The 25,433-nt window shown below is 34.1% G+C and overlaps 1 protein-coding gene across 1 annotated transcript in view; it reads left to right on the top strand.

Moving 5' to 3' along the window:
- The first annotated feature begins 24,755 nt into the window (after nt 1-24,755).
- Nucleotides 24,756-25,433, top strand: part of LOC120352268 (protein inturned-like) — a 10,128-nt gene continuing 9,450 nt past the window's right edge. The window contains exon 1 of the mRNA XM_039432039.1: nt 24,756-24,823. Within this exon, the coding sequence (XP_039287973.1) occupies nt 24,756-24,823 (68 nt within the window). The remainder of the gene's footprint in view (nt 24,824-25,433) is intronic.

Raw genomic sequence — 25,433 nt, 5'->3', positions numbered from 1 at the left:
TGGAGATCGCGTCTATAATTGAAGAGCTAAAAGAAGCAAAATTAATTGTTTAGTGTTACGATGACTCTACATCGATTCGGACGAATTGATACACCTAGTGATAGCGGAGCTGTTGCTAATCTTACGTGTGATATTGACTCGATAACACAGAAGATAATCGAATCGATAAATCAACAAGGAATCAGCGAAGCTGTGAAATTTTATTTAGATTCGCAAATAACCAAACTTGTTTCGGAAAATACAAAGAATATTGGAGTGAGCATAATTGAAAGAGAACATATTCTAAGTACATTACAAAATTTCAGTGCTAATATCGATAAAGCTATTGCAGAGAGAACTCTAAATTTAGAATCCGCTCTAGGAGAAGTGAAAACTTTAACAGACAGCTTTTCATCTCAGTTGCTCAGTATTAACAACGATAAAGTTGATAAAGCTTATTTAGATGAGAAATTGAAAGTCATATCAGATAAAATTAAGAATTTGGAGGTGCTGGACAGAAACTATCTCAATACTAAATTAAAACAACTTAGTACAGAAATTTTTACTAAAGTAAATGAAACACATCCATCGGGAATTGATAAGCAATATTTAGAATCTACTTTGCAGAAATTGACTAGTTCTTCATTAACAAAGGAAGAGTTTGAAAAACGATTATCTGAAATGGTGAGTGCAATAAAAGCTAATATTATGGAGGGTATTGAACAATTCATTACAAAAGATGCTATTGCTATTCTAATTGAGCAAATTGCGGAAAAGTACGCAACTAAAAATGATATAGGAGATTTTATTAAGAAAAACGAGATGGCAGTCGCTGTGAAAAGCGTTCGTGATGAAATAGCTGAGGCAATTAAAAATTCGGAAGAGGGTGCTGTCATGAGACTGCAATGTTCACCCGCTTTCTTGATTATCTTTAAATTATTCATTCACAAAATGGCCTATGATATTGTAAGGAATTACGCAAAAGTTAGTTTTAATATGAATTGGATAGAGGCTAAACAACATAATTTGACTGAGGAGCAAGTCGGAGATCTTATTACATCTAAGATGGGTCTTGGGCAATATGCTGGCTTTGTATTAGCCCCGAAAACATAAAATCTTGTAAACAGTTGTGTGAGAGAGAGTGAACGATATGTTGTTTCAGTCTAGACATTTTTGACTATGATTGATTGTGGTGTGAATTCATTTCCAACTCGATTGAAAATTAAACCAATTCAATTCAAGTTGATGTATTGATTAATTAACCTCAGTTAATGTTCAACCATTGAGTTGAAAGGTAATGAAAAATGGTATGTAGGAGAAAAAAGCAGAGTTCGAGGAAATGGGGTAGAGGAATCTTGAGTTCAGCGGCAAGAGTTTTTAAAGGTGTGTCAGGTTTGGCAGGTAATGTGACATCAACTATTTTTTAATAAGGTAATTGATAACCTGGGAGAAGAATATCATATTCCGGGATACGAGTATTGCGGGCCGGGTACCAAGGTTAATGAAAGGTTAAAGAGAGGTGATCAAGGTATAAATTCATTAGATAGAGCTTGCAAGATACATGATATAGCCTATACTCAAAATAGCGATAATAAAACTCGAGCGGTAGCTGACAGAGCTCTAGCAAACGCTGCATGGGACATTTTCAAAAATCCTCAAACACCCCTTGCCGAGAAAGCACTTAGCTATCTTGTTACAAACGTTATGAAAGCTAAAGCGGCGTTTGGTGGGTCTTTGAGAAAGAAGAAGAAGAAGAAGAATGAGAGGAGAAGTTATAGTAATGATATTAGACGCAAAGCTATAGCTCAGTTGAAACAACATATTGCAGGAAAAGGATATTATTTGAAGCCTTACCCACCGCTTAGTGGTGGCAGACTTCTACCCCCAGCCCCACCACCACCATCATATGGAGTGAGTTTATTCCCTCAAGTTAAGAAACGTAGAACAACAAAGAAGAGTAGGAAGAAGAAGAAGAAGAAGGCATGAATATTGAAGGAGAATTGAGTAATTATGATTTGATTGATTGGTCAAAATTATTACAGATTCAGCTAAGAGGAATATATATGCTAGATGCATTACCCAAAAAAATTCTAAAAAACGAAAATGCCATTGTGAATTTAGCAAGGGAAAGCGAGGATGGCACACATTGGGTAGCATATAAGAAAGTTGGCTCTAATGTATGGTATTTTGATCCAATTGGAAATTTACAACCGCCATACGAATTGGACAAATATTGGAAAAAAGAAAATGGAGTAAATATATTTTATAATGTGGAGCATATGCAGCCATTAAATAGCGATTTTTGTGGCCATCTTACATTATTGTTTCTTGCAAATCAGTTGTAATTAAGTGTTTGTGGTGAACACACAAGATGGTCGTTATTACCTTAAGATCAAAGTCAAGTAACCTCTATGAACATTTACAAGAAATTATAGAATTGGACAAAAATTGTGAATGGGAAATTGGACTGATTAATTTTTCTAGTTACAATAGTATTGCAAACATAAACAAAGGAACAAATTCTAGCTTCAAATATGGCGATAAGTTAATCATGTTGGATACCGGCGCATATGAACTTGAAGATATTATAAAATCTTTAAAGAATAAATTGAATATTGATGGGAAGAAGAATAAACTTATTATACGTGCAAATGCAAATACTATGAAGATTGAAATTTATTCTGATAAGCCTATTGATTTAACACGTTCTGATTCGATTGCTAAGATACTCGGTTTTGATAATGTTGTTTTGCAAGCAAATAAATGGTATTATTCCAAACATTTGGTTAACATAGCAAGCATTGACAGTATTCTTGTTGAGTGTAATTTAGCATGTGGCAGTTACTTTAACGGAAAAGAAAAACATATAATCTACGAATTTTTGCCAAAGGTTCCTAGCGGTTATTTAATAAACGAAGTACCCTCTCCAATTATTTATGTACCTTTGAATACACGTCGAATTCAAACTATTAATGTAAAGGTGACAGACCAGAACGGATCGTTTATTGATTTCCGCGGAGATACAATTACAATTAGACTGCACATACGTGAAAAACAAAAGTAATGGGATATCTTGTTTTTAATCCGCGTTCGAATAAGACCAATCAAGTCATTAGAGAAAGGAACGCGATAGCGTCAACATCTACTAAAAGCAATAGGGCGTTATCGGCTAAAAGTGCGAGAATATTGGAAAAATTAGGTTTTATAGTTGATTGGCGAAATGTCAGGCGCAGCAATTAGTGATATTCTGGATGTGGAGACAGAGCTTCAGTTTTATAATGACATAACCAAATTCCAATTTCATACTCATACAGTTTATTCGGGACAAGAAATAAAAAACTCTGATGAAGCTCGGATAGGAATAAATTCATTGGATGTGTACACTTTACCTTGCAAATCATTTATATTGATTGAGGGAACGGTTAGCTGCACAAAACCGGCAGCGCCTGCGATTACAGTAGCAGGGGAGGCAACTCAACCGGCTGGTGCGCCCATTGCGGCAGACTATAAATTAAGCAGTAACATAGTGGGCAACCTTTTTGATGAAATACGATACGAATTAGCAGGTCAACAAATTTCCAAATCAAGATTAATTGGTTTAACTTCTACAATTAAAGCTATTCTTGTGAAGAACGCATCTGATAAAAACACATATCATTTAGCTGGTTTTGACAGAGCAGGATATGAGCTAACAGATAATAAATTCACTTTCTGTGTGCCGTTGAAATTAATCCTTCCATTTTTTGAAGATTTTCAAAGAATAATTTTAAACTTGAAACAAGAGCTTGTATTATTGAGGTCGCCCTCAGACCTCAATTGCGTCGAGTCTGCAACCGGTACAGAGGTTAGTGTAAAAATTACTAAGCTCCAATGGCGGATGCCCTACATTACTTTAGAAGATCATGTGCGATTGAAATTTTTGAGACTGCTCGATGCCGACACTCCACTGAAATTAAGTTTCCGCCATTGGGAAATTTGTGAATTACCAAATTTGCAAAATTCACTTGTTCATTCTTGGTCAGTACGCACGACATCGAATTTTGATACTCCAAAATATATTATAATTGCATTTCAAACTGATCGAAAGAATAAAATTAAAAAATCAATATCTAATTTTGACAGCTGTAATATTTACAATGTTAAAGTATATTTGAATAGTGAGTATTATCCATACGAAAATCTGCTAGGTAAGAAGGAAGTTTTATACCGGATGTTCCTGGATTTCGCACCCTCGTATTATAATCATTCAATCAATAGCGAACTCGGAACAGAAATCGATTTTAAAAAGTTTTGTGAATCAACACCGCTGATTGTTGTAGATTGTTCACACCAACCAAGTCATTTGAAATCATCGACAGATGTTCGTATTGAAATGGAATTTTATAGTGCAGTACCTGCAAATACTTCCGCGTATTGCGTTTTAATTAGCGATCGTGTGATGGAGTACACGCCTCTCACGAGCATGGTGAAAGAAGGTCAGTAATTTGTTGATAGAGTGCATCACTGCATGCAATATTATATATAAGGTGTGTACTGCGCCAAATGTAAGCCATTATCAGTTTTACCTTTGAACAGGAATCATGTCCTATTCTTTGTGTTCTGATATTTTGGACAAGCCACAAACTCGCTCTATTGGTATCCAGTGTGATCTTGATTCTGATATTTTGGACAAAGCTCAAACTCAGTCGTCGGTACTTTACGATATTGAATCAACAAGTTTCTATTATGAACCAAGGAGAAGCAGTACACCAATCCAGAAGTCGGGAGAGGAGGAGGAGGAGGAGGGGGCACCAGAGGTGGAGGAACAGAAACGTGAAGAGGAACAGAAAGGAGTGCAAAAGCAGACACCTACGAAAATTGCTACGGTTGATCTTCACTGGTTTGAACAAACTTGTAATCAAATTATTGTGAAAGAACTTGCTATTGTTGACGAGTGCAATAATTATGCTGTATTCCATTTCAAATCACCATTTGCAAAGATGGAATTGAGCGCAAAATTGTATAACGATGTAACATGGCTGGAACGTAACTATCATAAAATAAAATGGGAAGATGGAGATTTAGAATACAGTGACTCATTAATACGTGATTACCTTGCAGGTTATGAGAAAATTTTCACAAAAGGAACTGAGAAAGCAAAGTTTTTGAGAAGATTGCATTCTAACGTACAATGCATACCGGAGGACTTTCTCAAGCCCGATTTCAGCTTTTTCACCACTTCATGGTGTTATGATGCGTGTAAGATACATAAGTATAGACCCGATGGAAGGTGTGCTTTGTACAGTGCACAACATTATAATTCTTTGCTGTTTAAAAATATGTATCAAACAAATAATTTCTTGTGCGAAAACAATCGAATGCAAAGTATGAAATTGGCGCCTATGTATACAAATGCGCAGAAAAGAAACTTTGCACGTTATGGATTCTTCTACAACGGAAAGGAATTACAGTGTGTTTATTGCTTGCATGCACTGAGATTGCATAAAGCTCGCACGTGTTGTCTGTCTACAATTATTAATGAAGAAAGACTGTTTAATTACTCTATGATAGTGCCTGCCTACACATAGTTTACTCCATTCACTCGACAACTATGGATCCGACAAAGTGGTTAGCTGCTGACAACGAATTGGAAGTGAGGTTAAAAAACTGCATAGACTGGTATGATGAGTGTGAAAGTGCAATTAGGAAATCAACTCCTGAAAATTATAGTTTGGCGAAACAATTGAAAGACATTTTTCTAAGCACAGTTAATTTGAACGATATAAAAGACTATTTGTGCTATTACCGTCCACACAATTTGTCTATAGATAAATTAATTAAAATTGAAGATGAAGTTATGATGTATTGTTGTAGTGAAATGTTGTAAACAAATTTTTAATTCAGATATTTCCTCGAACATTTTGGTTTAGTATCAGTGTAGACTTGATTGAGTGAGGACGCGAGATACGCCCCCCTCAGACACAACTGTTACAGCTAAGTGCACATTCCTACCTTATCAATTATAGTTCATAGCAATCAAGGTCATGCAGTGTTTTAGCTTTGCAAAATTCAAAAAATTAACTCGCCTCTTGATGTCAATTTCATTCAATGAATTTGATTCTATTGCAAAAAATATTAAATTTTCAACAGGATTCCAAGGCGATGATGTTGATCTAGCGTTAACAAAAACAGAAAATGTACATTTTCCAATTTTATCTGAGATTTTCGAATTATTGGACATACTAGATACAGGTCATCTACATTATTGTAGTGCAAATGATTTCTCAACTATTGTTACAAATTCCGATGAACTTTGGAAATGCTTGTATGACATTGCAGATAAAAAATGTAAAAGATCAACTTAGATCATTGACCTCTCTCTGTTAAGACATCAATAGAGCTGATACCCCAAGTGATATAGGTCTGAGGATATCTATAGCCATTTTTGGAATGCTTGTTCATACTAAATTTACTATAGATATTCTCGGAGAAACACTTAAAAAATAACGCCTGCGGTTTGTACAGCACATAGAAAATTTCAATATAAATTTGTGAAATTTTTCTTAACTGTCGGGTGGAAAGCAAACCAATTGTATTAATTTGCAATCACTTTATAATTTTACAGTATAAAGATGTAACAGATTCACTCAGTATAAAGATGTAACAGATTCACTTTAATTTGACAGTAGAGAATTTTTCCCTCAAAGGGACATTATACAGATTCACTCAGTATAAAGATGTAGAAATATGGATTCACTTTAATTTGACAGTATAGCATTAGATGTAGAAATATGGATTCACTTTAATTTGACAGTATAGCATTAGATGTAGAAATATGGATTCACTTTAATTTGACAGTAGAGAATTTTTCCCTCATTTAGCATTCACTTAATCTGTCAGTATAGCATTAGATGGATTCACTTTAATCTGTCACTTTAGAGAGAGGGAATTTTTCCTCCAAAAAGGGAAATTTTTTTTCCCTCACTGAGAGAGAGAGAGAGATATATCTCTCTCTCTTTTCAACCCCCTCGTCCTCACTGGGAGAGGGGAGATAAGATAAGGAGAGGGAGAGGGAGAGGGAGAGGGAGAAGGAGAGGGAGAAGGAGAGGGAGAGGGAGAGGGAGAGGGAGAGGGGGAGGGGGAAGGGGGAGGGGGAGGGAGAGGAGAAGGAGAGGGAGAAGGAGAGGGAGAGGGAGAAGGAGAGGGAGAAGGAGAGGGAGAAGGTGAGGGAGAGGGGGAGGAGAGAGGGAGTTTGCGCATGTGCAAACTCTAGAGGGGGAGGGGGAAGGGGGAGGGGGAGGGGGATTTGCGCAAAAATTTTTCCTTATTTCTCGGTAATTGCGCAAAAAAACCCGTCCATCCCCACTAATCATAGCTACTACTGTTGTTTGATGACATTGGAAGTTTTGCATTATGAAGCTAATTGTTTCTGGAAATTGAATATATCAACTCCAAGTTCATAATGATATAACCTCCTACTAGATGCGTTTTCGAAACTACATCAACATAATTCAAGGTGATTTTCCAACACAGAAATATTGTAAATTTTATCAAATTGAGAACGCCTGTATCATTTGATAGCTCTAGAGTAAGTAATTGTCAATTCCATGACAGGTACAAAATTTCGAGTTAAATCCCGAGGTGGAAAGCTTAAGGACTGACAAGCTTGAACACTCATCGTAGAACATGAAAATGTCTATCCCACTCGCTGATGCGAGGCCTACATTGCCTAGAATTTCTGGGAAGGTCTTAATTACAAAACTTATCACATGAACTAGCCCTAGTCTGTATACTCCACTCAATAAGGAACTTAAGCTTAACAAAAAGCTTTGATTTAATTAGTTTTAGAACGTTGTAAGTTATTGATTATTATTTGCTGTAATGATTGATTTATCATGCTGATCCATTCATCGGCCCATGCTGTTTTTATTCAAGTAACTCCTAAATGTGAAATCACAAAACATCTTTAGAAACCTGAAATGTTGAGCACTTCTTCAATCTCGATCTCTATCTCCTCTCATAGTCGACAAGGGATTTATCATGGGGTGATATTCATGAATAGTTTGTGTGAAGAAGCGAAATCTCTGGAAAAGTTCTTGGTTGTAGTGTCTGGGGTATTTCATAGTGTCCCATGATATACGAATCCGATTAATTCACTGAATTTTGAAATTTTCGGTGACCTATTCCAATACGAATAATGATAAAAAACAATGGAACTTATTATAGAGCATGAAATCAAATTCACCACAAGAATAGTGAAATCAGCTTTGCAAGAAAACATCCGTCATTGTTGTTCGTGCTCCAATCCGTGCTTATCGAGGCAGTAAATCAATCCCATTGACATGCATTGGAAAAGAACAAAATGATTGGATCTATTCAAGTACGTGGTCAATAGAAGAAGAAAGCTTCCTGATTGAGTAAGGTTCGATAGCAAATATGGCCACCATCTCCTCAGCTTTCGACTTTTCTACTGGAGCATAATGGAAAAAGACTCACATTCTGCCAATTTCTTTCATCCCATCTTCTTTCGCACACAGTTCTTTTCTCCTATCCTATTATTTCCAGCTCTGTGCATATTCATGCGGTGCCGTTCCATCCCACAGTTCGACTCCATCTCTTTTCGCATTCTTTTTCTCTTTTTGAACTTATAATACTCTCAACCAAAAAAACAATATTCGGATGCACCTTTCACCAGGGTGAACAACATTGGCTTTGCATATGCATATTGGAAAGCTGTTGACTTACGTGTTTCCAATGCTCTTACGTTTTTGAAAAAAGAAAAAGATTTTCCAACTCAAGAGCATTTCACCAACTTCACTTTCACAACATTGAGTGCTTTCTCCTCTGTTATATCATACTTTATTACCATTTCGCGAATTCATTAAATGAAACATATTCCATAAATCTCCTGATATTGTTTGTGATTTGAAAATCACTGTTTGCATGCTCATTACCGTATCCAAAATTCAGCTTCTTTTGATTCGAACTAAATTAAATGATTGAATGACCACATATCTCCGTAGTGAAGAAATAGATATGAAGGAATTCAAAAGCAAAGTCGTTTCTCAAAGCATACTTTTGAATCGCTTTAAGAAGTCGAATTTCTATAGAAAATTGTTCAAAATTACTCATTAAATAAACGCTTATATTACTCTGTCCAATCCATTGATGATCAAACGATGATAGATCATTATCATCAGCAATAATAGAGAAGTACCTCAACTCTCAAGCGGGAAATCAAATAGAATATTTTCGTAGATTTTTTATATCATAACAATACATTTTCTATGGTATGTTAGAGGAGAGTTGATTAATGTGATACGGATTTGTTTGACACAATGCTTTCCATATTTATAATGGGAAGCCACTAGACTTTAATACTTATTCTATCAACTGAGTCTTCTCTTTTGTTGCATCTTCGTTTCCTTGATTCCGATAGTTCTGTTCAACTCACTAATATACTACACTCCATAAATATCTTACATTGAGGACCACTCATCGGATTGAAATTGCATCTATCTATAATATTATTATTCTCTTACATCAGAGGCACATAGTCAAGTATTGCGATTTCACTGGTACTCCAATTTGGTCATGGTCCATTCCAACATTGCTCTCCAAAAACTTCTCATACTACCCACATGAAACAGCATGTATCCATGATTAACCTACGTTCTAATATACAATGATGATGGATCGAATTTCTTATATCCAACTGCTCAAAGTTTATATCTCTCTCGAAATTGTCTGTGCCAATTATTCCAATCGAACTAGGAATTTGTGCACAGAAGGAAACATGAATTCCATTCAAATTCCCACAAACGTTAGGTACGAATCGAGCGTTTGAGTATTGAAAATAGAACAAAGAATGCAATTCAGTTGATAAATGTTCGGCTCCAACTGGAAATGAGAGAAGCCTTTAGGAAACGTTTTTCTGACTATTTCAGGTGCGGAGCAGACAATCGTTGAATGAGAGCTTTGTGTAGATGACATACCGTCGACAAAATACAGCGCGTATTCTTTGAGCGCAATTATAAATCATTGCAAACCGACGGATGAATTAATTGCGTCGAATCGCTCTTATCTCTGCAGCTACAGACTCTCCAATTCGTCTCAGGTTGATTGCAATAATTGCTAGAATGGATCTCTTTTGAGATCCTCTCTTATCTCACTCACCCTCTTTTATAATATTCTCTTGCAATGTGCCTTTCTCGAATAAGGTCCACAACAATTAATCCTCAATTGTTCATTAATTCCTCTCGTCTCGTTGTTCACATGATCAACTTTTCGTTCGTCAACGTACGAATCTCCATCAAATTTGTTGAAGCCAGTGTAGGGACAACACTTTAGGATAAATACCATTTTCAGAGTCTGCTAGAAGAAATATGGGACTGGAATTATAATGTTCCGACCATGTCATACCAGATTCTATTAGTTGATGGACGAATATAATTTTATAAGTTGTAAGAATCATAAACTCGTCTCGTAACAAACTTTCCTTATTCCACATTATTGAGATAGAACGAACTCGATAAATAACTTCCTTGTGATAAATTCAACTCTCCTCCTCACCACAGACTCATGGGATTTGTTATCATATGGATGTTATTATATGCATATAACATGATACGGATACGCATGCATACGCACATATAACGTATGTACATAATGTAAACAGCATCCGTAAAGGTCAATGTATTCAATTGTTACTTACTTTGATCGTGTTTAAGATTCAATTTTTCCCAATTCCTATTACAAAATTTGCATATGTTCTTGTATGTTGGTATTTTATATGAATCAGTTTTTCATTTATGTGAAAAAAATTGAATTTTATGAACAGGAGCATTGATTCTACCCAAGATTATAAAATATCTGCATTGGAATCAACTAAGTACTTGACCTGTAGAATAAGTGAAACTGCGATCTTTGAAAGCAAAAGATCTTCAGTTTTTCATATAATATTTTATAGATTTCTCCCATAGGAATTCTCATGAATTAGAAAATAATTATTATGGTACGAATATCCTGCAAATGATTCCAGATTCTATCTTTTTACCCCTTTTCTTCATCAAGTTTACCAAAACTTATCATCAATTACTATTATTGAACCTCAAAAAATACATTGTGTGGATAGATGAATGATTAATTACACTGTATTATGATTGCGGATGCTCCACGATCATCGAACTAAAGATATTCGTTGTCAATTCGATCAGGCTTGTAATAATCATCACAATGAATAAACAGTAAAGGAGCAACATACAGGAATGAAGACGGGAGCAACATATTTTATAGATGAGAATACAAAGTCGAATAGATATTACAACACTTATCACAATTTATTGATAATTTTGAGAATGAATGATTAGAGAAACCTCCATTTATAAATACAAGAGCATGCTAGAACAAAAAAAAATTTCCCTGTAGAGGATAACAGGATGACACTTATAATGATTCAAAGACTATCAGATAACAAAATATGGTTCTGCTTCTTCCTTATTCTGCTGAAAGGTCAGACAAATGACGTTTAGAATGGAAATTAAGGGAGCAGCTGATGAAAACAAATTGGCCATTCATGCACTCATGCAGATAGAAAGTGACAAAGCTCCCGGCCTCAATACATACAGGCGACAGAATACAGGAAATGAGCAGGGTCCTGCCATGTACAATATACACACTGAGTCCTCAGCCACGGGACAAACTTTGCCTCTAAAACTTGAGTATAAACTGTAGGCGTTGCTCTTGAATCACAAATTGTTATAAATGTTGGCTGCATCTCATTCCCCTGGCACTTTCAATTTTCTTCGTTGATTACGAAAGAAAACTTTTCACAGTAACTGGATCAATAGAAAGTTACTTGTTGACGGAAGATAAACAAAGGATTTATATATATATATATTATATATATATATATATATATATATATATATATATATATATGTCTCACTCAATCGTGTTTCACTCACTCACTCTATCATACGTAGGAAAAGTGTATATTCTAGTTTAAAATTTGGTATTCTTTGAACAGAATCAGTTAATATACTCCCAGTTGAACAGTACTTCGCATGATAACTGAGAAATCTTGTTGTTTTAAAAAAGCTAGATTATAATCTAGCTGAGAGGTTAAAATATATCATAATAATAGTTAAGAAGTAATTTATCATAGGAATTGATTGAAGATTATTGATTACAGAGCTGATAGTGATTGGATTGGGGACAGTGAACTGGTGAGAAGTAGATAATGCTAAACGAAGGAAATTACAATAATGCTAAAACAAAATTACTGTACTGAAATATGAAATTAGAAATACATTCTTGTGGGATAAAACGATAAAACATGACAAGAGAGAGTCCAAAAAGGTCTTCGATGTGAAAAGATGGTTTATGGAGTGAAAAAATCTTATAAGAAAGATAATAAAAGCTCATACTCACGTACGTACAACGATGAAGAAGGAAAAACAAATTCTACTGAAGTGGGAAAACTTCGCACTTTGACGCTTCGAATAGGAGCTTTAGACTTATTCCAAAGTAAAATTAAAATAATGTTACTGATCCATGAAGTCGAAGCACAATAAATCATGATTAGAAAATGAGCATCATATCATATTATAACTTGAGTTTAGAAATAGATGAATTTAAAAATTTTGAATAAGAATGAAAAACACATCTCATTCCAACTAAACTTGTGATCTCTGGAATAGATATAGGCTAGTCTGACTTATTTTGAGATGATTTAAAGTCAGCATTTTTTGTTTGATTTTAAGTTATTGCTTTTATCGCTCTTCGAAGGAAATGCCATTCAAAACTCTGTTATAATCCGATTCATTGCATTTGGGAGTGAATATCACTACTTTTCTAAGAGTGTAACAGTATTACACCAGCATCCATTATAAGGAAGCGCATTTACGATCCAGAGGATGTAGATGCATAAACCAGGATGTAAATAGGTTGATGTTTATGCATGCCCACAACATGTGAATGATGAGTAAAACAGAGTTATAAGCATGTTTGCATCTGATCAGAAATACGCGACACAGGCTCCTTATCTGTGTGATAATATCATGATATCCGTTGTGACATTTCATTAGGACATGGACGTCTGCATATTGATGAGGAAGATCCAGTTACGCTGTACAGGTCTCACTACATCCTCAATGTTATGTAGGCTTTGTGTAGGCTATACCACTAGCCTACAAGTCTGATTTATCTATGGATATACAGATACCACAGCAAAATCCATTGTTTACAGTGATATATTCGCATTTCTACTGTTCATGTACTTTATACAATACCAATGAATAATATAGTTCATGGTGATATTCACATATACAAATATACCTAGATGTGGTCTCCGCATGCTGCTGACCAGAGATACAAGCAAGGCAACTTGAACAATGCAAGCTTGTGGAATTATATTCTTTCATATGCATAAGTGTGAGCATACCTGAATGTGCTAGAAGGAGATCAATATGCAAAGTAGAGAATTTTTGAACTAACGAACTGAGAAGCAAAGCTATTTCCGTCGATCATAATATGATATATATATATATTATATTGAAAGAGTAACGTGATCTATGAATTACAATCAAAGATCAAGTATAGGAGATTATTGTACGAGGACTCGTATTGTACGTCATTTGTGTATGAGAATCCGTTGAGTATTCTCAGCTGCAATTTTGTGCTTTCATTAATTTTTCAACTACACGCTATTGGAAGATATACGTTGTATTACAATCAAGAATTCATATATTGAATATTATCTTTGGTGAAATACTAAAAGTGACGTTTAATATAACTTCTATAACATTTCATCATGCAAAGATCTCAACGGATATATTATATTAATCCGAGCTGTTATACTCCAATTGTCATAATATATATAGAGTATATTATAATATACACTCTCGATATAGGTACTGTGCCGTGCTATGAATTTGGAAAGTGAATTTGGAATTTAGAATTTAGAAGCACACACAATATAACTCAATAAAAGGGATGCTTGATAAACATACCTAGTGCTAGAGAATGGGAATCCAGAAATGACAAAATAGACAACGAAATAGAAAGAAGATATCAAATATATTGTCGCCTCTTACAGTTAAATTCAACAGTTAATAAAACAAAAATCAAGTTGCATCATGAAAACCGAAAATAGAATTACTAAATTAGAAAGTTATCTCCGATATAGCTAATTCGTTAATAGACTAACTCTTTCTGCTTTACATTGAAAACGTCTTAGAATGGGAATCCAGAAATGACAAAATGGACAACGAAATAGAAAGAAGATATCAAATATATTGTCGCCTCTTACAGTTAAATTCAACAGTTAATAAAACAAAAATCAAGTTGCATCATGAAAACCGAAAATAGAATTACTAAATTTAGAAAGTTATCTCCGATATAGCTAATTCGATAATAGACTACTCTTTCTGCTTTACATTGAAAACGTCTTAGATTGAATCATGAGAAGCTTAGAGGACTCTAATTATAGGTAGAAGATTTGAAAGTTACTAGAGCTATTTCTCAGAAGTTAATCATGAATAACAATGAATATTTTAAAAGAAAGATCAACATAAAATTCAGAAAACTCTCAGAACACTTAGAAACTTTTAAAACACTATCAAAATATCATCAAATATTAATAATCCTCGATAATTTCTATTCTGTATCTTTATATTATGAAAGCTGCAAAGACAAATATTCCTAAAGTATCACATCACGGAATTCTACATGGGAAGACTATTCAAAATATGTGATATCAAAACAATTTAGAAAAGGCTAGGGTCCTTGAAACTTCAACCGATTCTTTACAATTTAAAGATGAAGATATCATTAACAATGGACTTTTAAATATTTTATGTACTAGTTCAACTCTAAGTAGTTTAGCAGATTATAGAATATAAATTTGAAGAAAACTGAAATTCCCAGCTGGATCCTTACAGAGAAAATATGGCCTCACATTTCAATGTAAAGAATACAACCGAAAATCTATTACTCAAACCAAATTGATAAAATTTGTAATCTATTAATCTCCAATTTCCAAATCTTAAAGTTACGATTAACACAAAAAAAAACTCTAATTCAGCACGTTTTAATTGATTAAATGGTTCACGTTTACACCCTTCCCTTTTTGAAAGTCTATAGTCACTAAAACCCATTTTGCCACATCCGAAGTTGCTGGGACGTTTGTTTAATTTGGAAAAAAGTTGTTACCTCAAAGCTGTTTCTTCAATTTGAATCTAGGCTCGGTGATTGAGCTCTACACGTCCAGATGGGACGGGAGACAGCATACCCCAAGCTTCTAGGACTGCCATCGATTTAGAGGCATCTCAGCGGCTTAAAGACACACATTCACATTGATGGACCTGTACATTGATGAACCCGTACATTGACCGCTGTTAGAATAAAAAAGATAAACGGGTATAATGCAAATTAACATAACTTCAGTCATATCATAAACTCAACATCATTTAGGTTCATTAACATTAGGTAAGAGGTGAGTACATAGTATTCAATAGTACAATACTCTAATTCACTAGTTGATTAAATCACCTTTATAACAAGGTCTTTCGAGGATAGTTGTTTAATATCAAAAAGGTTTTCTTGAAAAATTATATGATATTTAGGTGATTTCTTCCTAATCAAACTCATTGAAATGATTTCAAATATGACAAGTAAAGATGATAAAATTACTAATAGAATTAATCATAAAATACAGTCTCTGAAAATCTCACAAATTGACAGATCTATCATTATAAATAATAATAGCTTTCTCTTCAGAAATAATACAAGCCAAAAATATCTTAATTCCTTCTAATAGGTACTCTATATTTCTACAAAACATATACCGTTCATTTTCTTCCAACATCTATCAGTTTGAATATACAAATACCATCTTCCATTACAAGAGAATCAAAAGGACTATTCTCAATTATACTTCAATAATATTACAATAATACTTTGATGGAAGCTTTCATCGATAATAATTTCCTAAATTATATTATAATCTATGACGTACCTCTAGTAGCGGTTATAGGAGGAAGATTCCATTGTAAGGTGACAAATTTGATATCCTTTCTTCTTAATTACTGAGGCAGGAAAAACTAAAACATGCTATTGGAACAGATGGTTCCTCAGCCAAATACTAACAAGCCTAAAGCTGGCATAAAAGCCATGATTAACACAAAATACTGAGACTACATTATTCAGTTCTGCTAGCGGCAATGGACAGATGCTGTATGAATCCACTTCACTTCTCTCCTCTTGCCGTGGACAGCTGTGAACGGCCATACTAGGTTCTCAACTATTGCAACTTAACCAACGTCAACTGTGATTGGGAGTTTTTCTAGAAAATATTTATCAGAATTTCCGCCAATAGAATGTGCGAAAACGTGCTTCCTGGGGGGTTATCTCTTATGATAGAGTCCCACGATATAAAGCCATTGTGTAAAAATGTAAACCTTTGCCCCACTTGTTGGGTGATATTATGTAAAATGGTAAATTTAGTATATATAAGAGCAGTTGCTAAAGTCCCTAATTTGCGAATAATTCACAAATAGTTAAGGCCGTCCGGCTCGCAAAATTGCTGGGTTCAAACCGCAGCTCTAGCTCAGTGGTAGATACATGAATTTTCCAAATATATTTAATCACCACAAGGTTCAATGACTGGTGATTAATGATTCTTACCGCTGCTTCTATGAAGTTCTTGAAGAATACCGATAAGGAAATCAAAAAGACAGTTGATGACTGATTACCAGTAACCATGTATCCAACTGAGAATAATGTTCAGTTATATGAATCAGTTGATATGTTCAGTTCTGGAAGCTCTCTGGATCCTCATATGATATAACTGGAACCTTATTAATATAATTATCAATATGTTCTTTCTGGTGAACTAGTATGACTATCATCAAAGGATGATAAGTATTGAATGCTCTTAATGAGATCAATATTAATTGATTCACTAATTTTATATGCTACAGAATATTTTTTCTTGGTACTGAGACAGCCCAAACTGTATATCACGAGATGAATTAGGATAAAATAAACTTCTATGATTTTGTATGCTGACATAAAACACAAAATATATTCCCACAAAATAATATATATATATATATATATATTATATATATATATATATATAAAATATTCTTATATCTATAAATTTTTAATATATATAAATTCTTCAACAGTTTAACAATTATCACAAGGTTTAATAGCATTCACATTTGTGAGCTTTAAAAATTATAAATTTGTATTCAATACTGATACATGGATTCAAGTCAATTCAGAATTCTACAATTTAAAACCTGTTCGGTCTGTAGATTTAATAGGACATGCTTTGTTCAATTAGCAGATAATAATTATTAAATTAATATTTAAAAAGAAAAAATCTCAGGGTTTTTTAATGAGTCCGTGCCGTGCATGGAAGTAAGCTTCCTACATAAATCGAATAAAATTCATAAAGCGATCTTATAAACTATATGATAGCACTCAACACGTTGCGAATTTTTCTTTGACTGATTTTATTTATATAGCGCTTTGATTAATTCCCCAACTCTTAATAAAAAAGACCTTTATAAAACGAGCTCGTTTGAACAAACACTCACAGTAATGATGTTCTTGGAGGTCTTGTAGAATAAATTAATTATTTCCAATAATTAATTATGTAGGTCCTTTTCGTCTCAGCTGGGCTCGCGCGTGGTCCAGATTTCTTATAGATTTCTTTCCGTATTAAAGATATATTTATGGGAATTGTTTACAATTGAGAACTCTTCAACAACACTGAGTTCACAGATAATTAAACATTAATTACAAATAGTTCACATTTAAAAGAGAGATTGGCTTGATAATTTTAAAATTTAACAAGAAAGAAGACCCTAATTTCCATGTACATCCTTCCAGAACGAGATCACAAGCCAGAAGAGAGTGGTTTTCAGAAAAATTTTATCTCTTCCTTGAACGATTTGTAAGCCTCCTTCTGATTGGCTTTTTGATTTAGCAAAACTGAATACAATTGGTTACTTCAGATTCAGGGTTTCTTCAACTTTATAATAGAAAATAAATAAAAAGTTTTTACATAAATAGATGGAGTGATTGCCTTAAACTATTCTAATAAATAAATCGTGATATACGATGCTATCCTGCAACATATATTTAGTTTTTTATACAAGTTTTGTATACTCTTGATTTTCTTGCTTTTTTAGATTGTAATAAATATTTATGCAGCAATAATAGTTGTCCCTATCTATTTACATAAACCTTCCTTAGTATACATAATACATCTTTTGTGAGTAAACTTTATAATTCAACTTGTACTGGTTGATCGAACAATCAGCTGATTCATTAGGTGTTGATTCAAATAACTATTGATTTATCCTAGATCGATTGATTCATTTGAAAGTGTAAATAAACAATTCTAACCTCAAATGTACATGCAAACTTTTATTTTTTATAATCTGCCAATAATAAATAAGCCGCTTTATAATTTTTAATTCTGCAAATGGATCCTCATTATTGTTGAATTACAATTATGCATGTTTTTTCTTATCGCTTTAGATAATACGATTACTCTTTATCACTAACAAAATTCGATTTTACTTGAGTGGTTCTCGACTAGGTTATCTTTCCTTTCCATTTTATAATTCTATTAAAGTTCAATAGTTCACTTCAAAAATATTTTGTGGTGCTAAAATACCACGTGACAAATGGGACGGTACAACTATAATTTAAGATACATTCTCCCACCAAGTGACAGCTATTTTCCAAATTCCCAACCAAATAAGGCATGATTGATAATCAATCGAACACAAATTCCTTGCCTTATAAGGTAATGAACCAAGCTGATGCTCCAGGAAAATCGTTGATTCTCCTAGTACCATAACTTCTACGCACACACTCACAGAGTCGACACAACACAACGCAGAAAAGCAAAGCAGCGAAATAAATTGTTATAACAGACTGACTTCTCATGATAATTCGCATAATCCTCATCATTCACAATTGTAACAATGAATATTGTTACAGTTCCCACCTTTCCTCAACTCCAAGTGTAATTTCCCCCATCGATTTATTCTAGAAATAAAAATCAGTTTCAACTCCCTCCCTTCACCACTCTAATAATCATGGCTGACCTTTTTTGGGACCCCCACCCCTAACAATGTCAAGGACGCAGTCTGCGTTCAAAACCCCCTGCTCAGTTTCAGCCTGTCATAGCTTACTTCATAGAAAGCACTAAACCTCGAGTTTTCGAGATGAAGGTTGATCATCAAATATTCATTCAATCGTATCACTTCATCATCGAAATAACACCATATTGCTCAGAAAACATACAAGCCTTCAAGCGTCAGTAGTTCACAGCATTCTCGAACAAGTATGCCGAGCAGAGGAAATACAAACAAAAAGGGAGATTAGTTTTAAATGGAGGGGTTCTATTGTTTATCAGCGCAGACAGAGTATGATCACATTGAAAGTTTCTGAATATTGGACCTACCGGCTGCAGGCCTTCACGCAGCTTCAAAGCAAAGAGAGATTCGATAGCTAGGAGGCGAAATTTGTCCTCGTAGGTACTCTGCAAATATTTAAAGTGTATTATTGAAGATTGCTTTGTCAGCAATTGTTGCGTTTGAACGTGTCTGGTGAAAGGAGGGCCATACGAGACAAATATTTGATTGCACTCTCTACACCTACTAATTACATAAAATTCTGCTCGGAAGCTCAGCTCCAACCGCCAATCGAATTGAGGTTGGTTAACTGCTTAATAGCAGTTACGCTTCGTTGAAACTTGATTACAACCGAGTTTTAGCGAGTCATCATTAGCTGAATCTTTCCTAAAGCTCGTGGTTGCAGTTTGAAATTTGAGCTCAGCCGTTATTTGGCAACATCAAGTGTAATGTTAAGATGTTGGTTTCAAGTAACTACTGTTGGTACTTTCGTCTGTGCTTTTATTAGGATCAACTATTTATAAGCTCCGTTTACATCAAAGTTGTCAACAAAATGTTTTTCTCATCCTTATGAATAGAATTCTATTGAATTCGACTTAACTCGGCAAGCACGATATGTTTTTGCACAATTATTTATTTTTCAAGCTCTGTAAAATTTTTGTGTAATTTATAAGGACGGGGTGAAAAATTTTCTGTCAACTGTGGTGAGAACGCAGCTGTAAAAGCTTCATTTTCGCTCTCAATTAAACATAGATGATATTATATACCATAGCTCAACGACTCTATGATTTTATTTTGTCCTGGTCGAGAAGATTTTCTGAAAAGCGTGTGATGAGATCACAGTGTTCAATTTCCAGAAAACATGTAGATTGTTCAATATCATTGACCGAGCGCAGTGAGGTCTAAGATTCAAGTCGACGGTTTGGCATTTTTCTCCATGTTTAAATGTTTGAATGTTTAAATGTTTATATGTTGCGCATTTACGGCGAAACGCGGTAATAGATTTTCATGAAATTTGACAGGTTTGTTCCTTGCGCGTCGACGTATATACAACGTTTTTGGAAATTTTGCATTTCAAGGATAATATAAAAGGAAAAAAGAGCCTCCTTCATACCCCAATATGATAGTAAAACTCAGACTATAGAATAATTTATTATTATTCATCATAAATCAGCTGACAAGTGATTACACAGATGTGTGAAGAAGCCAGTCTATTGCTGTATTTCCATAAGGTCTATAGTTCCAATCAGGTACTTCAAAGTACCCACAATACAAGGTAGTGGCCACGAAAAGATGCGCAGTAACAACAAATCCAAACCAGCTGGTCGGTGTGACGTCATTGGTGCTCTAAAAGTCTATTCTTCCTATCTTTACAATGTTAAATTGAGCAACTTTTTAAGTATTTTTCTCAAAAAGTACATAACTTTCAAGTCCCATTAACATTGCCTACGATTTAAACAATATTTATCATCAATTTTTCTAGAAATTCAATACTTTTGGACGGCTGGATCTTTCAGAATGATCGATTTTGTAAGAGCCTGCACATCGAATACCTGTTGCTTTCTTATTGAAAATTAACATGCTTCCCCTGGCTCTTTTGTAATTCAATTACTCAATACTAATAAATTTGATAAATCGATCATTGAATAAGGAATTAAAAACGTGAAAACATTAATTATAGGCCTAATATTATATTTCTCTCAAAATACTTCATATCTTGTCTTTGCAGCCTACTGTGTATTAGGCCTACATAGAATCAGGAGAGCATCTTACCGGTTCAACATCTTTAATCCTTTAGGAGTCAATCAGGACTTAATTCAGGAAAAATGATGTACACATATCCACATACTTTAAGCAGGTCATAGTTGTGTGTTAAGGTCATATACAATATTCATGTTTATTTTTCTCGAGCAACTTTGTAAGTCTTTTTCTAAAAAATGTACAAACTTTCAAGTCCATCGACATCTCCTACGATTTATACAATATTTATCATCAATTTTTTCACAAATTCATCACTTTTGAATTCCTAGATCTTCTAATCTCCTAGTTTCCAGAATGCTGGACAGTGTAAGGGCATACCGGTTTGGAGATAGAGAGCTCTCATTTGATACTAAGGGATATTCGTAGAAGGAATGAATAGATTTAATTTGCAACATTTGAAAAGATGCTTCAAAGGCTTTCAAAGGTTTTCTACTGGATGTTTTTTATTCAAAGTTTTAATATCCCAACAATTTATAGAGTGGAAAAAAGGTACTTAATGTAGCCCATTTCTCCTAGTAATACTTTGAATGATAATATAGGCCTATAGTTTTCCAATCACTATTTTATAATCATAATAATTAGGCTTGGCCTGAAAACTTTAATAGTTATCTTGAGCTTTCTCGTTATTTATTACGTTGTACACATTCAAGCTGTTTCCTTTGTTCAATGTGATATTCTTCTACAAACTCAACCAATATCTATCCTTTCAAAACTGATTCTAATACCAATCTCAATGCAGAAGACATATGAAGGAAAAGCTAATATTAATTTAATAAGAATGAGATCAAGAGCGGTTGCAGAGAATAAAGGTTGTTAGTGCAGGGCATTCCATCAGAAGGAGAATGTGCATCATCAATGGATGAAGATGGTAAGCGCACCACTTTCCTCTCTTATATTTGATGAATTTGTTTGTTATAAACAATCAATTGGATTGATCTACAATAAATTAAATTCCAATTGAATTTTTGATAATGAACTTTGGATTAAATATTATTTCTACTCACTGACCAAGGCACAATCTAGAAACATAATTTTTATCACATATACATCACTCACATTCTATGTGGTAGCAAGCCCCAATATGGAACAAAAGAGAGTATGGGAGTGATAGCATAACACTCACATCATTAATGCATTATAAACTGAATGAATTCAATTTGAAAAAATATATTTGAATATGCCCAACTAATATCTCTCCGGCTCTAGGAAAATGATATGGAGATTGAAAAGAATTGGAATTCACCACACATTATCCTGTATGAGAGTTCAATTTCTAGAATAGAATTGCCCTCCGAGTTGGTTGAAGATATTGTCATCCTTACGTAGTCTTTCAAATAGGCATTCAACCGATCACTTGTCTTATAGAATTACCGTATCAAGTTTATTTGAAGGAATATATTGTGGGTTGCTTATAGTATGAATTCATATTCATACGTATACTTTTCAATGTATGATTCATTTTCATTAAAATACATTATTATTGGATCATGAAGAGTTGATTTTCCTTTTCACAAATGAATGGAGAATGAGCGTTTCACAATAAGAGAACAATAATCGATTAAGAATTCCTCTTACAAATAAATGAAAAGTATGTGTTTCACAATACGAGAGTATGTATTCAATACAATTCTTAATTATTGTGAATTCCCCACGCGGTATGCATGCTTTAATATAAATTCGCCCTTATATTTTATTGTAGTTTCCAATTAGAGAGATTCAACCAGAAAAATATTTCCTGATCAAGTATGTGGAAGTCATAATTTTCCTGAAAAAAGATATCCTCCTAAGGGATTAGGCAAGATGTTCTATTGATTCTACATATAATATACAGTACACAGACAATAAAGGATTTTGAGAGAAATAATATTATAGTGCAATCAATGTTTTCACGTTTTTAATCCCTTATTCAATGATCGATTTATCAAATTCATTAGCATTTGAGTAATTGAATTACAAAAGAGCCAGGGAAAGCATGTTAATTTTCAATAAAAAAGACACAGGTATTCGATGTGCAGGCTCTTACAAAATCGATCATTCTGAAAGATCCAGCTGTCCAAAAGTATTAGATTTTTAGAAAAGTTGAAGATAAGTATTGTATGAATGGTAGATGTCAATGGGACTTGAAAGGTATTTACTTTTTGAGAGAAAGACTCTCAAAGTTGCTCAATTTAACATTGAAAAGATAGGAAGAATAGATATTTAGAGCACCAATGACGTCTTACCGATCATCTGACTCTGATCATTAAAAGATCGAGATGCGCGTGGCCAGTACCTTCTATTCTAGGCAAAGACCTTAAAGATGCATAGACTCACATGCAGCGCTAGTGTCGTACTTGGAATTGAAATCCGCCATTGAGGGGGCAACCCATAAGATTATTACATACCAATGCCACCAATGCCTTTGTGATCTATAGTATTACAAATATATATAGATATAATATCTCGTGCTAAAATACCCCAATGGCGGCCTTCAATTTCAAGTAAGAGCTATCATTGGGAAGGCATAGGCATTGTGGGTCTATATCTCTTTAAGGTCTTTGATTCTAGGTACCTCGAGGTACTTGTGGATGAGAATACTGCGTGAAATCTACTGTTTACAGAACTACTAGTAAATTTTCATTTCAATATGAGTAGAAAACACAATATCAACTAACTCAATTTTCATTTTCCTTGCAGATTGCATGTATGATTGACCATTTCTAACGGGGCCAGTAATGATATTTTGATATTCATTTTGAAAAATGTTCTATATAAAATCTTTAGATGTTTTAGTTGCTCCAAATACAGGAGAATAATACGTTTGGAAACTTCTAGTTTGTCTTTCAACTATCATAGTTCTCGCATCACTATAGGAAGGGGGAAACTGTTGAACATTAGAGCATCACTCAGTATTGTAGCACATTCCATAAATTAAAATAAGTGCACATTTTTAATTTTTCATACGGAAATACACTATTGTCCTCTCAGGCTAAATTCCAATTCATCCATATCACGAATCATTTTGATACCAATCGATGTGACATTTTTCAAAGAATCCAATAATCAATGAAAATCAACAATGATCTTGTGAGTTCCAATAATTTTTTCATATTAAACTCATTCCATATTGATCCAGACAATGATCCTTTATGCGACAAGTAACCAATTAGAGAGCATAAAAGAATATATTTTCTCCCAATTGATTCATTCTTATGAATTCTAGACAAATCAGACAAAATATTGCCGATATAATAATAACATAAAGTTACAAAATGCTACATATAATATATTATTTTGTTGATGGAGCCGAGCCCTTAAATGAGATAACATACTTTCTACAATCCGCTGTTGATTCATGAAATCTGATATAAGAGAATGATAATGAAATATTGAATTAGTGAACGAGATAAAGAGCTGACTAAAGATGGGAAATTGCAGTTTGGACAAAATGAGAACCAACTGTAAGCCGCTACAACTGAGCCGAGAATGAGTTATGTTAGAAATGAGCATATTATCTTCAATTCTGCCTGGACATTTGGCGAGATGGCTTATTATTTATGAACACACTCAACCAAAACCGAGCAGGATGACATAAACCTCATGGAAAGCTGAGGTATGCCTGAGCAACATCACTGGAATACTAAAATAATGGACGCCACGCCGAATACAGTTTCACTGGTGGTGTAAGTCTAGCTCAGAAACAAATTATTAATGATAAACTCAGACCTGAGTTGGAAGTTGTAGGTTGTGAGTTGGAAATGCTTCCTGTATCCAAATTCATGACACGTATTATAGAAACCTGAGAACGATCCGGCTACGCTTCAATAACACTTGATTAAGGAGAGAACTCATCCTACTGGCTAATAAGACTAGATAGTTCCGTACAAATCATATGCAATATAGCTTATAACTTTCAGTGGATCTTATCAAATTGTACTGTTTATACACGTCCATAATATAATATTATGATCGTTCCATAACTAGTAGTTCTGTGAACAGTAGACCTCACGCAGTATTCTCATCCACAAGTACCTGATTGAAACTATAGACCTTATTGAAATACAGCAATAGACTGGCTTCTCCAGTCTCCACACATCTGTGTAATCACTTGTCAGCTGATTTATGATGAATGATTCTAATTGAATGAGTCTGATTTTTACTCTAATATTGGCGTATGAAGGAGGCTCCTTTTTCCTTTTATACTATCCTTGAAATGCAAAATTTCCTAAAACCTTGTATATACGTCGACGCGCAATTGAAAAAGGAACATACCTGTCTAATTTCATGAAAGTC

This window comes from Nilaparvata lugens, chromosome 7 (genome assembly GCF_014356525.2).
Source record: "Nilaparvata lugens isolate BPH chromosome 7, ASM1435652v1, whole genome shotgun sequence".
Lineage (NCBI taxonomy): Eukaryota > Metazoa > Arthropoda > Insecta > Hemiptera > Delphacidae > Nilaparvata > Nilaparvata lugens.
This window is presented reverse-complemented; position numbering and strand designations above follow the sequence as displayed.